The sequence below is a fragment of the Botryllus schlosseri genome, chromosome 11, assembly GCF_051294905.1.
Source record: "Botryllus schlosseri isolate E-star chromosome 11, Bs_hap1, whole genome shotgun sequence".
Classification (NCBI taxonomy): domain Eukaryota; kingdom Metazoa; phylum Chordata; class Ascidiacea; order Stolidobranchia; family Styelidae; genus Botryllus; species Botryllus schlosseri.
The window spans coordinates 25,507,432-25,522,921 of NC_137246.1; the positions used below are offsets into that span (position 1 = coordinate 25,507,432).

Sequence of the window (15,490 nt, forward strand, 5' to 3'; positions counted from 1 at the left end):
ACAAGGATTGAAAATAAACATGATACTTGACAACACCCTGCATACACATTTTAGCATTAAAAGTCGCCTACGGTATCAGATATTATAAAGCCCGTATCATTATGTAGCATTGCGGCATTAATATCATTAACCTATTATTTTCCATAATTCAACTTGCCTGAATCACTAGGAACGATATTCTTTATGACAAGACTGTAAGGGTTTTGAAGACTGTACTTGTCGTTATTGAGGATTTCCTTTTGGTAATAGATGATGTTGGTTTGATCCTCAACCGATGAACCAGACGACCACTCCAAACTAGATGAATATCATTTCATTAACAACTGCAATACAATAGTTCCATCAACGTAATGGGTAGTTTCTTAGTACGGACCTGCTGATAACAAATAGTGTTTAGCAAAAAAGAAATCGAGTTAGCAAACAACCAATAGTTCCCAAATAAGCAAATAAAAATTAATATGCACGACATACTGGGACGTCTGGACCAAATGTATTCCACACTAACTGCAATGAAGATCAAGAAATGAAACCACAATCAATGTTATAACTCCAGTCAAACATATTTTTCATTAATATAATAAATGGGAATCACAAAAAATGGTTTCGGGAATGATACCCAATTATTGACTGGGACACGTCCTACAAACACGTGGCTGTGAAGGATGCAATGGTTAAAAAAGATAACATCAATTCTGTAAAAGAGTAACCTGTGTATTTCTCCCACTTTACTAATTGATTGGTAGAAGTCAAAACTCAGAAGCACTGATAATTAAACTACAATATTAAGAGCTTACTTTACATCCCCAGAAGAACTTGTAGCTGATACACTGCAAGGTAGCAACAAAGATTGAGCCCCTGTCGCTATCTCTTTCGTTATCGTTCCAGTCTGCCCTCCTTCAACTGTGACTCGAACTGACAAAGACCCTGCAAATCAACAACAGCGCAATAATAAATCGGTCCGGTCCGATCTGGTTATAACAGATAATTGAGTTGCTTTTCTACGATGGAGTGTAGTGGTCTTGTGACAATCCATCCATTCCACTTTCTAGCAATAATGAATTTGAAGCCTAATTGATTTTGATTTGAATGAGGATCAATGAATTCCGATGCAGATCGCATAGCTTAGAATTGATCAAGAACTTAACACAAGCGCGAGGGAAAGCCTAGAAAATTATTGGAATCTTTGTCGGCTTGAAATTGTACTAAAAGAGTTCTAATGACTCGACTCATGCAGTGGTTGTTCTTAAAAACAACAATTTTCAGACAGATTTCATTCACAACACTCGTTGAAATTTTCTCAGATGGTACGGAACTGGTCTACTTGATGGAAGGATAACGTAAGGCGTACTATCTATGATCGAAATAACTATACGATACAATACGACAGATGTAATGGATTTGGCCATTGCATAGATCGGATTTGCCAACAATTAATTCTACCCTAGACACGGGTGATGCACAGCACAGGTCTCAAGCACACTTTTGTATGCATTCATATGATCATTATCAAAAGTAATCTCACATTCATGATAGACATCTCGTAGATAATCAATAATCAACTCTTGTTGCAAAAGTCATAAATCATTACTTACCTTGAATAAGAATCGACAACGTTAAAAATCCCCGGAGAAATCTCATTTTTATAACGAGAATATATATCCGAAATGCAGAAGCAGAGGTAGTATAACTTGCCAACAAAATAACTTTAGTTAAGTTAGCTGCAGAATATTGAAATTAAAGGTAATTAGGAACAAAGCATTAATAAAATACCAGAGCATTGCAAATCGCAAAAACTTGGACAATTTGAATTGAAAGACACCGTGCCTACATTGGAATGGCGAACTTACGTGTCATCATCAATACTGCAATCAATCATATCACCAATACCACTATAATACAAGATTAAGAGACTCAATAAAAGTAGTTATATTCAATGACAAATATCCGTCCGAGGTACCATGTTATCTTAAAGTGGTTATAGAAAAATTAGGGTCATTGCTGTGAAAATCCATAACCAGCACTGTTTAATGTGCACACTTGAAATGCAATATGGACATGTCAAGCATTGCAGCATGAACAATATGGCATTAAACTACCAATATCAGGAGAAGGGAAGAACTGTAAGTAGATTACACAGGTAACCGCATGGACTGTTGCCAACAGAAACCTAGATCACAGACCACAAATAACTTATGAAACCATATAATTTATACATTTCACTGTCCGGTGTGTATTCTGCACACAGTAAAACCTGATTCTAGTTGCATAACGCACTCAACCTATTCCTAATAGACTCATCTGAATCTATTGCTACGAAATTCTACATTTTCTAAATGGTTAAATCTTAGAGCTTAAAAAGTGCCTAGTCCATTTCCATGGTCAGGCTACTCGGCAGTATAGTTACTGGTAACTGCATTAAAGCAGGATACTTCTCTACATCTGAAGATCAGGAACTGTTTACCATCTGTCCTGCAAAAGATGATGTACATATTAAAATTGATTAGATAAATGGGAGAAATATAAGAATTCTATGAACAAATTATTTTGAGGTTGGAAATATTGATTATTAATATAAAGTCATTATCATTATGCTAATTGCTAACCACATAATTTGTAGTAGCAGCATGTTGAATAGTTACTGCAACCACCAGGTCGTACAGTGAAATTATTATTATCAAGAAAACAAATTCCAGTTTGGACCAACATCAAAATAAGTGACCTGGCAACAAATAAATTACTTACCGTCATACTGTTATGATGGATTCCGCCATACTCGGTGATTACACGATTCTCCGTGACAATTTAGGCCTGCATCACTACCTCATTCCAATATTGAGCAATAAATCCAGAATTCTTGATCAAACATTCACAAATAGAACTGCTATCTCATGAAGTTTCGAATAGATATCCTGTTGTCTTTTTTCCACAGATAACACTATTTGTTAGCCTAATAATATGATTATATTTACTGCTGTTGAGTGATGAACATATTGTTTGTTACATATCTGTAAAAACTCTCGAAATTGCAAGATATATGGCCAGCGAGAGCAAATATCACGAAAAGCAAGTGGGCAAGTGTTCAGAGAGCAAGCATAATGAATAGAGGTACAATCAAGTTAATAGGATGGATGCGTTAACACCAACCACAATTTAGTTTAAAAATGAAAAGTGCATCCAGTAAAACAAGGTCACAAGTCCTTGAATGTACACAATCACATCTAACATGCATCCACAATCTCATCTATTTTTCTCCCCAGTTATGAATAGATGATATCCCGTTGTCCGTTTTAGGTACATCACTATACAGCAGCCTTTATCACGCTGACATTTGATGCTATTAATATATATGGCTAAATGACAGACGAAGGAACGTTCTGTTGTCAATACATTCGTGCAAAAACCTGTCGAAATATGTAATGGAAGTATGGCACATTGGCGCATGCCATTCAAGAACAAGTATGCCACCACGGAACAGATACAAAAAAAGAAGTCTAAAATTCTTGGCAAGAGTTGAGCAGTTTTAATATTGACCAAACATTTGGTCAATTGCATAACTATTGTACAGAAATTTCAAGTAAAACATTTGACCGATTGTTACTCATTGCCCAATGGTCGATAAAATGAAGATTGCTGAGCAGCACACAATAAGCATTTCCAATAAACACATCTTGAAATTTGATCGACTTTCACTGGAATCAACTTCGATCGCAAATAGTCAACTGCAAATTTCGAATAAACATTTTCGACACACGTTTGCATATTTAGCAAAAATACAACACATACTTTCATAATTTGTAACTCCTACAAATCCAAGGTTCACTAATACCCTCATTGAACATCATAATTATAGACTCTAACACTGTAAATTTCCATGAGAAATTGCAACACATGAATAGAATGTCGATTGCATATAACAATATGAAGTATGGACTTATCAATTGTGACAACAAAAGTGTATTCGAATAATCACAATAGCAGATGCTTGATGCTTATACTATAACCGATTTGCAACTGGATAGACTTTCTTCAAGACAAGACCAGCAGAGCAATGTGGCAAAAACATATCAGCAGAATGGATGCACTTTCAATGACATCAGAGTTTGTTGCTGTGAGAGAGAAAAAGTTTCAAGCTGTAAGTAAGATAGTTTTGTTATCACTTCCAAGGGATTAAATTATATTGTTGAGTAGTAGGGTTGTTCAATGATTCTATTGTTAGGTTGCCTGAAGAAAAAAGCTGCACACCAAATTTGGCTTGATTCCAACCAGTAAAAGCCGACGCAGAGCCAATGGAAATTTCCGAATTTATTATGAAAAATACCAAAATTTTCAAATTTTACTGTCCACAGTCAACTCCATAGAATTGTTAAGTTGCATAACAATTTTTGCTCAATTCCAACTGGTAGGAGCGACGTTATTGCAGTTGAAAGTTTTAAATTTGCAAAAATAGCATTGACGGTGAGAAAACCCAGAATTATTGATGAAAAGCTCAAATAACTTCGCATCTATCTGTTGGAACTGTGTGGAATTTGTTTTGCATCGTGTTCATCAGACACCTCAATAATTTCATAAGGTTTACAGTTAAATTTGAATAATTCAATTTTTTTTAAATAAATGAAAACTTCAATTGACTCTGCGTCGGCTTCTACTGGTAGGAATTAAGCCAAATTTGGCGTGAAGCGTTTTTTTATGCAACCTAACAATTTCATCAGTGAATCCCACATTGGTTAAAAATACCGCCTAGGTGCAGATTAATTTAATTGAGTGTTTTAGAGCTAGCTGAGTAAGAAACATTGAACAAACATACATATATTTCAAGTTACTGATATACAGAACTCAGCATCATTATAAGAAAATAATTCCAAATGTGTGGTAGTAGAATAGTGGTATAGTAGTAATAGCATCATGATCACGTCTACCAATATAGTAAGAAAAAGCTTCAGTCATGCATTTTCCCTGGCACCATAGTATACCTATAATATACACGTGTTAAATAGTGCTGCGCATGAGAAATTAAATCTTACTTGTCTCCACTTGATAAGATGCGGTTGTCATTGTCAATACCGCCAGTCCTAAAAATGTTACATTAATCTACTCACCATCAAAGCATGCTTGCTTAGTTCATGGCCTTGTTAGACTACAATGGTGGCATATAACACCCTTTTCCTACAACATTTCACATCCTGCCGTATTAAATAGGTTGATCATGGCAAGACGTAACAATAAACACATTTATGCCACCAATGAAATTACAGCACCAATATTAGGAAAATACAGATGAATATTCATACTTGTCTTGATTTTTTCAGGAACACATTGTTCTTCACCAAGTCTATTTGTGACGGTACAATAATATTCTCCAGCGTCACCAGCAACCACAGTCTATCAATAGAGGCGTACAACATTAGACAAATATCCGTCCACATTAACCAAATAACTAGCTATTCCACATTATTGACCAGATTGCATGACAAGTAACAATGCAGGCGATGAATAATGTTCACTGTTTATATGCTAACTGTTTCGTTATTTTGTGGACAAACTAAGATATCAACCCACCCCAAATTCAAGGATTCCAGTGGCAGCATCAGAAGAAAAATTGGAGTCGGGATATGTGGTGTGATTCAGCGAATGCATTGGTAATTCCTGATTGTCTTTATACCATTTATATATCGGTGCAGGAGTAGCTGAATAGCAAAATTAATTATCAGAAGAGTGACCTAGTAATAACAAGGAACTGATATCAGTGGGGCTGAGCAACATGATTCTTGTACTTGACCTAATACTAGCAACCCACAACATTGACACAAAGCCTAATGAAGTAGGTAGACCTATCACCTATGGTTGAAAAATACCATATTATCTTTATGTGGACTAGAACTGTCAGTATTATCTTCATGGTTGCAACAGAGAGAGAGAGAGAGATTTCATCGACCAATGAGGTCAAAAAATATGTGCAAATATGCGGTACCAAACAATGCTTGATTGGTATTAACTGGTATCAGTGATATGTAATCATGGCAATTATTGTGTCAAGCGGAGACACAGTATATGGTCGTTCGTGTTCAGACATAATAAAGCCGTTTGAGTGATACATTATTATCTTCATAGCATTTGATGAACAAAATAAGTACTACAGTGTTTTGTATGAAAAGGAAATTGAATAGTATATTCGTATCGAAATGAACCCGAATATTTCCGACTGAAGCCCGTGAGGGGTAGCCGTCAGCAACTTACAACTAGTAGAGAATTGGGAAGAACATTGTGTCACAAAATATGACATGCACGATCTAAAAATAGTACATTGAACGCTCTCTTATTCGAAATTTCGTGATGGTGACGTCATATTTTGTGATACGATTGTTGCTATACAATGTTCTTTCCAATTCTCTACTAGTTGCTGACAGTTACCCCTGACGAGTGTCAGCCGAAAATATTCGGGACCATTTCAATATGAATTATTCAATCGTATATTGAAGTTCTGCACCTCCAAGAAGCTATAAAAATGGTAGAAAATTTGTAATAATAGGAAAAAATTCAATCCATATTAGAATAATAAGGATTCATAGTGGAACTTTCCAGTATCAATAGGCCTGCTCTTATGACATAATAATGACTAATTCTCGAATACTCAATTCGAATCGAACCATTCACATATACTCTATTTTGCCTAGCAGCAAATAAAAGTAATGAAATTATTAATAGGGATTCAAAACTTGTTGCCCATAAAGTACTGATAATATTCATAGAGATGATGGTTCGATGGGTTAATGAATTGATGGGGCATCCGGGTTTTGAAACTTTTTTGGTAAATACTCTTCCAGTAATGACAGTCATTCAAAACTACAAGAATGCGGATCATGACCATTCTAAACCCCTGTGAAGCAGTGCAGTTCTAAGTTTGAACAAAATGATGTTGACATTGCCATGTTGTTTTGTCACTATTAGATCATATCAGTGAATTATACAGCTGATACTAGATCAGTGGTTTTAAATCTGGGGGTCGTTTAAGCTGTTCAGTTTAATTTGGGATTGCGAGGGTGAGTAATACGCTTCTCAAAATCAGCAGAGAGTAGATTGGCCGCAAGTTATCATCTTTTTACTTTTTCAGCAATCACCGAGGGTTCACGGACCATCATCAAATCCGAAATTTGGTCACGACAATAAATGGATAATACCACTGCGTTAGACTGTATTCAACATGTGCAACATATAGATGACATAAATATAATACAAATACAAATGAAACCTTGTGTAATATTCTCTTGGCAATGAAACCGTGCCGTTTTCCCAATCACCATCTTCAAATCGTCAGGAAAACCGCAAGAAATTTTAGGAAAAGGAGGAGCTGAAAAATGGACACATAAACATATTTACAGTTCTCACTCACATCATAAAATACTCTAAATTAATCGAAGTTAAAGTTGATATAACAGAAAAGCTGAGCAGGAAATTGGTAAAATTCAAAAACAATAAACTTGAATGAACTTAATTAAACTTACTGGTAGGCGTACAAATGCAGGTAGGCTCACTCGCTAAGTTTGGGGACGTTTACCAGGGTTGTAACCAAGTCACAAGTCAATCTTACTTTTATAGTTTTGACTCGAGACAAGTAAAGTCATGTTCAATTCGTCACCGAGTCATGTCGGAGTTCAAGTCGGCGAGCAGAGGGTCAAGTACGAGTTATAGTGTCCTGTTATCACTCGAATCCGAGTCCAAATCATTACGTTCACGGTTCAGTTTCGTGTTGAAATCTTGTTAAACCAACTTCCTACAACCCTGGTGATATTGAATGCTTCGCCTTCATAATTTACTAATTTTCCCCACTTTTAACAGTTTCTTGTCACATTTTCAAGTACCAGTACTAATAGACGGAATACCGATGGTGTCGGTGTGGTAACTTTACTATTCTTGAAAATTACAATGAAATGTCGCTACGGTATTGGCCGTCCAAGTCTCGAGTCATATGACTTGTTCCGAGTCATGCGCAGATTGACTGAAGTGGATTTGAGTCATTTTCCCATAATGAAAAAATGACTCGAGTGAAATCTAGTCACCAAAAAATCGCCACTCGAGTCGGAAAAGAGTCAAATCATGACTCGAGTCATTGTAACCCTGATATTCACAAGAATAACTTTGACATTTAGGTCAATTTACATCGATTTACAGTGTAGGCCTACATCACAAATGACTTCAATGCAAAGGGCACCCTAAAAGGTACATACCAAAAATAGTAATGTTGTAAGTACCAGAATCCATTGATGGACTGTCTTCAGCTATAACACCCCTGCACTTGTAAAACCCTGAGAAAACACAGGACTTGAAATAGTCACATGCGTTACACTCGTGATCAAATGACAGCGGCCCACACTAGGTTTTTAATATCAAGCATCGAAGTATGAGAAGAGAACTTACCGCTATCGCTCGGGACCGCATTTTCAATTTCAAGACTGTATGGACTTATGAGGGTGAACTTGTCAGGGTTAGAGAAAACTTTTCCATTGAAAACGATAAGGGTCTCAGACAGAGGCTGATTGTTCCAAGAGTAGGACCATTGAACGCTGAAATCAAGAAATTAGTTTAAGCCATAGCTACAAAAAAATCCATGATAAAAAAGCTGCAACTTCGACAGTCCAAAAAGGTACGATCTTGTTTGGTCAAATGGTCAGTTACCTCAGTAACATATCAAACATTGATTTCAATTAGAGTCTGACATCTTGCTTGGCAGGAAAAGCAAACATGATAAATCTGTTTCCATGTTCAACAGCCCAGTGTGCTTTCTTTAAAGACGATTTCAAAATGTTCCATACCGTTCCACATGACAAGTTCAATTCAGTTTTATTCATCAATCAAGTAAGACCATTGATATGATAACGAGAAGTATTTCTTTATCTCTTGACGCTAGCAAGTTGTCATAAAAGCGATGAGTACCCTGTCAGTGTCTAGTGTCCAGGCATTTGTGAGATAGGAAATTTGATCATACTGACAATCACAACCTTACAAATTCACAGGCTATTCAACCAATATATATATATATCGCCAATTACAATTCTAGATTACAATTACAATATTACGTGATAAGGCACTTCCGAACTATATAGCCTATATTCGAAATTGAACAACACTGATTGTGGGAGACTGAAGTAGGCCAAGATAGGAATTATTTAAAACGTTCCGGGGGGGGGGGGGGGGGGGGGTGGTCATGAATCTTTCGATAATACATAAGTAAAGAAAAACAATGCGGATGTGATTCATCATCCCTGACTGTATTGTCAGAAAAAATGACACAAGGTTTTAGAGCGGCAGTGATCATTATCAAAATCTTTTTACAGATTTGATAATTGTATTCATATTGAAATAAATATGAATATCTCCGGCTCACACCCGTCAGGGGTGATCGTCAACAACTGGTATAGAATTGGAAAGAACATTGTATATCCTATCAAAAATTGTGTCACATAATATGACTTGAAAATGGTCAACACAAAATCCTTCTCATCAGGGCTGGACAAAATTTTTCCTATGTTAAACATGTCTTCGAAGGTCGCACCAATTCAGGGGTGAACAGTAGCAAAGTACTTATCTTTTATACAGCACTCAAGTAGTTGCCGATTCTACTTGAGTTATGCAAGATGATATTTTATTGTTTTGCCACCTTGCCATAAGGAATTAATCATCAGAGAATTATGGTTTCGATATCTTCCCATGTGGGAGCATTGAGCATTGGTCTCACCGCAGCATCTAGCCTATAACTTGTAGGACACGCCTACGCATGCATGCATGAAAAGAATGTCTAAAATAATGTCTGTCGACTGTCGTGCTCTGATACTAACCACCACAACAGGGTTGTATGTGTATCTACTAATATATTTGGATATTAAAGTATCTGAACCGAAGATATTGACCGTAATCAAATTGTGACTTTCGGGTATCGTACCGAATTTGGAAATTGAATCTCAAATTATTCCAATCCATATGCGACATTTGAGTGGGGGTGTAGTCAATGCCAGATTTTGATATGAACGCGGGCATGATGCGGAAGTAATTCGGATTTGGATTAAGATTTGGATGAGACTCAAATCCCGAACACGACTTAGAAGCACAAACATTAAAGCAGTATGAAGTGTGTAGGCCTAACTACAATATATATTCAAATACATTGGTCTATCACTGGGAACCATTTCGGCAAACGTAAATATTGCCCATATAGGCCACAGTTTGCCCGCCTCTTTCGGAGAATGTGTTTGCAAATGAAATGACACCAAGCTTCCCACCTCAGTTACTTGAGGATAATAATTGAACAAAGGTTAGTAAACGAACCAATTTCGATAATTTTTCAATCAATCATCAACTCTTCACATACAGTTGACTTTCTATTATTCAATTCACCACAATACCAGCACCGACATTCTGTATCAATCTTATGAGGTTATCTACACGTATGAGCGGTTCAAGTAAACCCGACTATGGAAGCATGACTCGCATACATAGCACTGCCGCAGATTTGGGACATGAAGGTTTTCCAAAGCGACAGATGTTATTCAGATGCGAAAAGTGTTCACCAAGGTTTTCCAAAGCGACAGATGTTATTCAGATGCGAAAAGTGTTCACCAACCACGTAGTTGGCATGCACTCAACTCACTCAACTGTGCCACCAACATTGGTAGGTGATATATTACAAGACAGAAGCGCTGTCTTGTTAAATACTATTTCTTTGGACACTTTTCCAGTTTGACCCTCCTCAAGTGTCACCCTTACACACAAAGAAGCTGAAATACGCGAGACGCCAATATTAGTCTTGAAAAAAGTACTTTAGAGATCAGGTAGCTGATGAATTGGGCGATTATTTTTGACATAGCAAAGAAGTCCAAATTTTGTCAAAATTATCTACGAAGTCAGATTTTTTGCTAACTGCATTTTGTTGGTATCATAGAGGTTGAACTGTCGGTGAACTTTTCATTTGATATTTTACTCCTGTAGCCTACATTACAGGCTTGCTGTTGTAGATGGACCCTTTTCTAGTTAGCCTATTGTGAATCATACAGGCCTACCATCGAATATAATAAATAAGTTGACAGGGTGTGGTTGTCAACACCCCTAAAAACGAGTAAACTTTTAGTACCGTAGGTGAAAAGTTTTTCCAAGTTCACGCTGATATCTCACTGAATCTGAAACTTGACAGAATGGCGGACATTGGTTCTGATATCACAGTGATTCTAAACCTTTGGGCCTATCGTGAAATGTTAACAAATCTCAGACTTGGGTTGCAAAACTCTTATCAAAATTAAGTTTGTTAATTTCAAAATATGTCAAAATAGTCATTTTTTTAGTGCAAAATCTGTTTTTCGGGTAAAAATATATTCCCCATACTGATAAGAATGGGTATTACAAATTACTGTTGGGTGGTTAAAAGAGCATGGAACATTGTAAGTAAACTTAAAACATGGTCACTCCATTTTACATTCATATGGCCCGATACGTTCAGTTTGGTCTCTGTAACTATGGAATTGGCCAAATTACCAATGACTTCAAACCACACTCAAAATTGACAATATCCTACCATGACTTTTCAACAACATTACATGAACAACACATTACTTGAAATCTTTTTTCGAGAATTGACCTTGATAGTTGCATATTTCTCAAAGAATCAAGTTGGCCTAATCTAATCTATCTAACCTAATCTATTTACAACACTGATAATACAGGTATCACTACTCATGACATTAATAAGGATGTTAACCTCACCTTGAAAAAACGTAAATAAACAAATGAAGACCTTTACGTTTCCCATACCACAAACTAGGATAGCCTATCTTATCTTCCAAACTGAAAGTCGTCACTTTTCTATTCACTGGCAAATGCAAAATTTTGAATAATCAAAGCATTGCGACAGAAATAAATTGTACACAGAAATCATTCATCTCATACTATAGTCGAACTGGCTATACGATACGAGACTTCGCCGTAAGCAAACCCTGAATGCTGCCTTTCATTCCATGTACATTTTGTGGTTTTAAAACCAAGTAGGCTACATGAGATCAGCAGCATGATAGAATATCGATCTCCAAATGCATGAGTTTGATGAAGACAGAGTGAAGTACATTTAAACTTTTATGGGCTGTGTACATTTTAGCATAGCTTGTATATGTATATGCTCCGACGTAGGCATAATCGTCTTATTTCAGTGCCGGTATCCAAATCCAGAGTATACTCGCATTCAGGATGAAAATTAACTTACGGTGGTAGCAATATTTAAGTCTAATCAGGAGATATAGCCTGGAATATGAAAATCCACTATACCAGTAACTCAATATTCATTCAGACAAGTCTCATCCGTGTTTCATATTGATGTTACCAAGCATGAACTGAGGCATAACATTGAACTATAGTTTCTTGCCTATTTCCTGTCATTACTCATAATATATTCCCATTCGGTGTATGGTACATACCTCTTTTGTGTATTTATAACTTATTTGCGTTTTGCCACCATTGCAAGCTGTGTTAGGGTTCGAATAATATACTCGAGTGCATGAGTTTAGCCTACTGTAGGGCTATAGCATGGTAATAAAATCACCCAAGGATCTTATATCTAGTGTTAATTAAGGAATGATGAAATGACGATCACCATAATCAACAGCTGAAAGTGTTGAGTTTAGCATTATGACGCTTTTCCTCTCGTTTCAAGCCATTATTACCGTGTCATACTCATCAACGAACTCGAAATCAATAAAACTCTATTGCTTCCTGTCTTTCAAAACATGAAATTACGTTAACTGCACAACAGCGTTGGCACCGTTTGATCATTCGAATCACGCACAGTCAAAATATAGATAACCAAGCGTCCGATAGATTCGCAACTCGTGACTGCACAGTTGGGCAACTTGTGAGCATTGTTGCGAACAATCGTAGTGTCGCGATAGGTTATTGTTATGGCCACTGAATTGTGGCGCTTTGATTGTTCGGAACAATGCCGATTTTCTACTTTTACGGTATAGTTTCATAGCCCCGACAAGATTATAATTTATAACTTTGGAAGTAGTGCGACGGTAGCTTTTCTTCAAGACCAATTTCCATATATTTTATATTTGGGCCACAAGCTATAAGATTACCATATTTGTTTACGAAGCTAGGAGAAATTGTGTGCCATCTCCATCCCGACCATCCGTAGACTACTCAGTTACAATCAAACTGTCAGTTTGAAGCAACACACGCATCAGGTTTTCAACTTATCCTTGTTCGACATTTACGCTTTGAGAGATAAATTCACCTCAAATCTACCTTCATAAATGAATTATTTCGTAGGCTACTAATCGCAATTAGCACACAATATAACTTACATTAATGACACAAATTCAAAAGCCAGTCAGTAACGTTGAAATGTTATTCTAGTTCTGTTTTTCCTCGAGTTAAGCATGACTTGATTTCACATTGTATATTGACTGCCACTCGTACTATACAACGTACTTTAAAATGAACTGTCAGCTGGCACAGATCCTGAAGTACCGCACTAGTTATCTCTGTGTTACCTCGGGTGTTTATGATCTCATACACATCTCATCTAAATTAATAGGCTATCGGTCACTAGGCATCAGCAGACATTCTTCACGGCAATATATCGTAGAAACAAATTCGGGAAGCGAGAGAAATTTTGAAATATTCCAGAAAAAGGCGATGACATCGTGTTTAATGATTCGTATAAGGAGGAGAAAGACGTGAAGGTGTGGAAAGTTATCTATAGTTCACGGTCCGTCGGCGCCTACAAGTGTTCGGTTTGAAAGACAGAGTTGAAGAGCTACTTGGAGGAGCAGATATCCCTGTTGGAGGAGGTACAGAACTTCAATATACAATTTCATTATGAATATAATGTTCAATTGTATATTGAAGTTCTGTACCTCCTAGAAGCTCTTCAATATACAATTGTATAGTATATTCATATTGTATAGAAACCGAATATTTTCGGCTGACACTCGTCATGGGTGATCGTCTGCAACTAGTAGAGACGTTCCAATTCTCTACTAGTTGCTACTAGTTCAAAGACAAAGTTTTGTTGTGTCAGACTGGCAATGCATTGATGTGTGTTTAACTGTTCATTCAGTCCTTCAAAACTAAAGTAAACTTATCGTGTGAAAAATGTTCTATAATATAAAACCACGAACTGTAGTTTCGAAATTGCATGCATTTCTTGCTCCATAGTCGACTATGGCTGCACCAGTGTTCTGATCAAGTCACTACTTTCGAGTCACGAGTCATTTCGAGTCTTGCACATTTTGACTCGAGTCAAGTCAAGTCAATCGATTTTGGAAGGTGACTCGAGTCAAGTCAAGTCACTAGAATTTTGGAGGAGAATCGAGTCAAGTCGAGTCAAGTCAAGTCAAGTTACGATTCAAGTCACATTAAAGTCAAGTTGCTATTTCGAAGTATGAGGCATATGATTACGTCATTGCATTTTGCTAGCTGTCTGAAATACAGATTGAGTGGTCATTGATTATGAGCCGATGAACGAATATAGAGTTAAATAACATAACATCGTTCGGTTATAATTTTTATCTGAACAAGTCACACACAATGTACAATGCGATAAGACACAATGCGATGTCATGAACAGATAGGAGGATGTTGAACAACACGCATCAGTAGCGATCCTTTACTCTAACATCCACCTCGGCCTAGAGTGCCCGATGTTACAGTTCTTTTTTTATGTTGATCCTATTTGAAGCCGCGGCCCTTTCTACTAGTTTTTTCCATTCCTGGTGAGTGCTTCCTTTCGTCGGGTCTTTTTTTCTGTTCTTTTTTGTCACCGTACGAGCGGCTTCAGCCCAGATAAACCTCCGACGGGAATCGAACCCGATCCGTCAGATTGGTGGCCACTACACTATCTCCCCCGAAGGGAGGCGCTGTGTCGCTTACATATACGTAGAACGCGGGTCGTGGACTCGATCCCCAGCCTGGTCATACCGAAGACTCGAAAATTGGTATCCGCAGCTATCATGCTAGGCGCTCAGCAATCACGGATAGCATGGAGGAGAATAAAACGGGGGCGCAGACTAGATGACCTCACGGCCGTATCGCAACTCCGTCGTCAAAGCATCTCGATGGTGCAGGCGAAAAAGAATATCATATCTCTCTCTCTATATTCGCGAGAGGACAATGATGGCTCAGTAAATCATTGAATGATTGATCGCTCTCACGGGTTACACCAGCGTTTCGCGAACGATCCGAACATGTGGAAGATACAGAAATTTTTATAGACACCGATTTCTGGACGACTTGAAATTGACTCGTGAAACCAAGAGGATAAATTTTTTATCGTGATATATGGAAGAACCAATATTATTGACTGAATTCATTCACAAAATTTAAAAACCAGATGCACATAGAAACCATGCAGCTGCATAGATTAAGTCCACCAGAAGTTGCATCGATCACGCTATCGTGGGCCCCAGACCAGTGTTTTGGGGGCGAGAGTTGGCTTAAGTATTGTTTCGGTCCT

The 15,490-nt window shown here is 37.3% G+C and overlaps 2 protein-coding genes across 4 annotated transcripts in view; both read right to left on the minus strand.

Annotated features, from left to right (window-relative positions):
- Nucleotides 1–15,490, minus strand: part of LOC145450423 (junctional adhesion molecule C-like) — a 111,296-nt gene that overhangs the window by 17,633 nt on the left and 78,173 nt on the right. For both annotated transcript variants that reach the window (XM_080328948.1, XM_080328949.1), the window contains exons 2-4: nucleotides 1,593–1,718; nucleotides 795–924; nucleotides 158–297 (exon numbers count right to left, since the gene is read on the minus strand). In XM_080328948.1, the coding sequence (XP_080185074.1) occupies nucleotides 158–297; nucleotides 795–924; nucleotides 1,593–1,638 (316 nt within the window). In that variant the 5' untranslated portion in view covers nucleotides 1,639–1,718. The remainder of the gene's footprint in view (nucleotides 1–157; nucleotides 298–794; nucleotides 925–1,592; nucleotides 1,719–15,490) is intronic.
- LOC145450437 (junctional adhesion molecule C-like) lies at nucleotides 2,972–12,190 on the minus strand. Of its 2 annotated transcripts, XM_080328965.1 has the most exons (9): nucleotides 11,746–12,190; nucleotides 10,640–10,766; nucleotides 8,413–8,558; nucleotides 8,223–8,300; nucleotides 7,247–7,345; nucleotides 5,557–5,684; nucleotides 5,289–5,379; nucleotides 5,022–5,069; nucleotides 2,972–4,106 (listed from the first exon to the last, which is right to left on the minus strand). In XM_080328965.1, exons 1-9 carry the CDS (start codon nucleotides 11,789–11,791, stop codon nucleotides 4,027–4,029), a joined length of 843 nt encoding a protein of 280 aa, XP_080185091.1. In that variant the 5' UTR covers nucleotides 11,792–12,190; the 3' UTR covers nucleotides 2,972–4,026. The 2 variants fall into 2 exon arrangements, with proteins under 2 accessions (XP_080185091.1, XP_080185092.1); XM_080328966.1 differs by lacking the exon at nucleotides 5,022–5,069 and having other exon boundaries at nucleotides 11,746–12,188.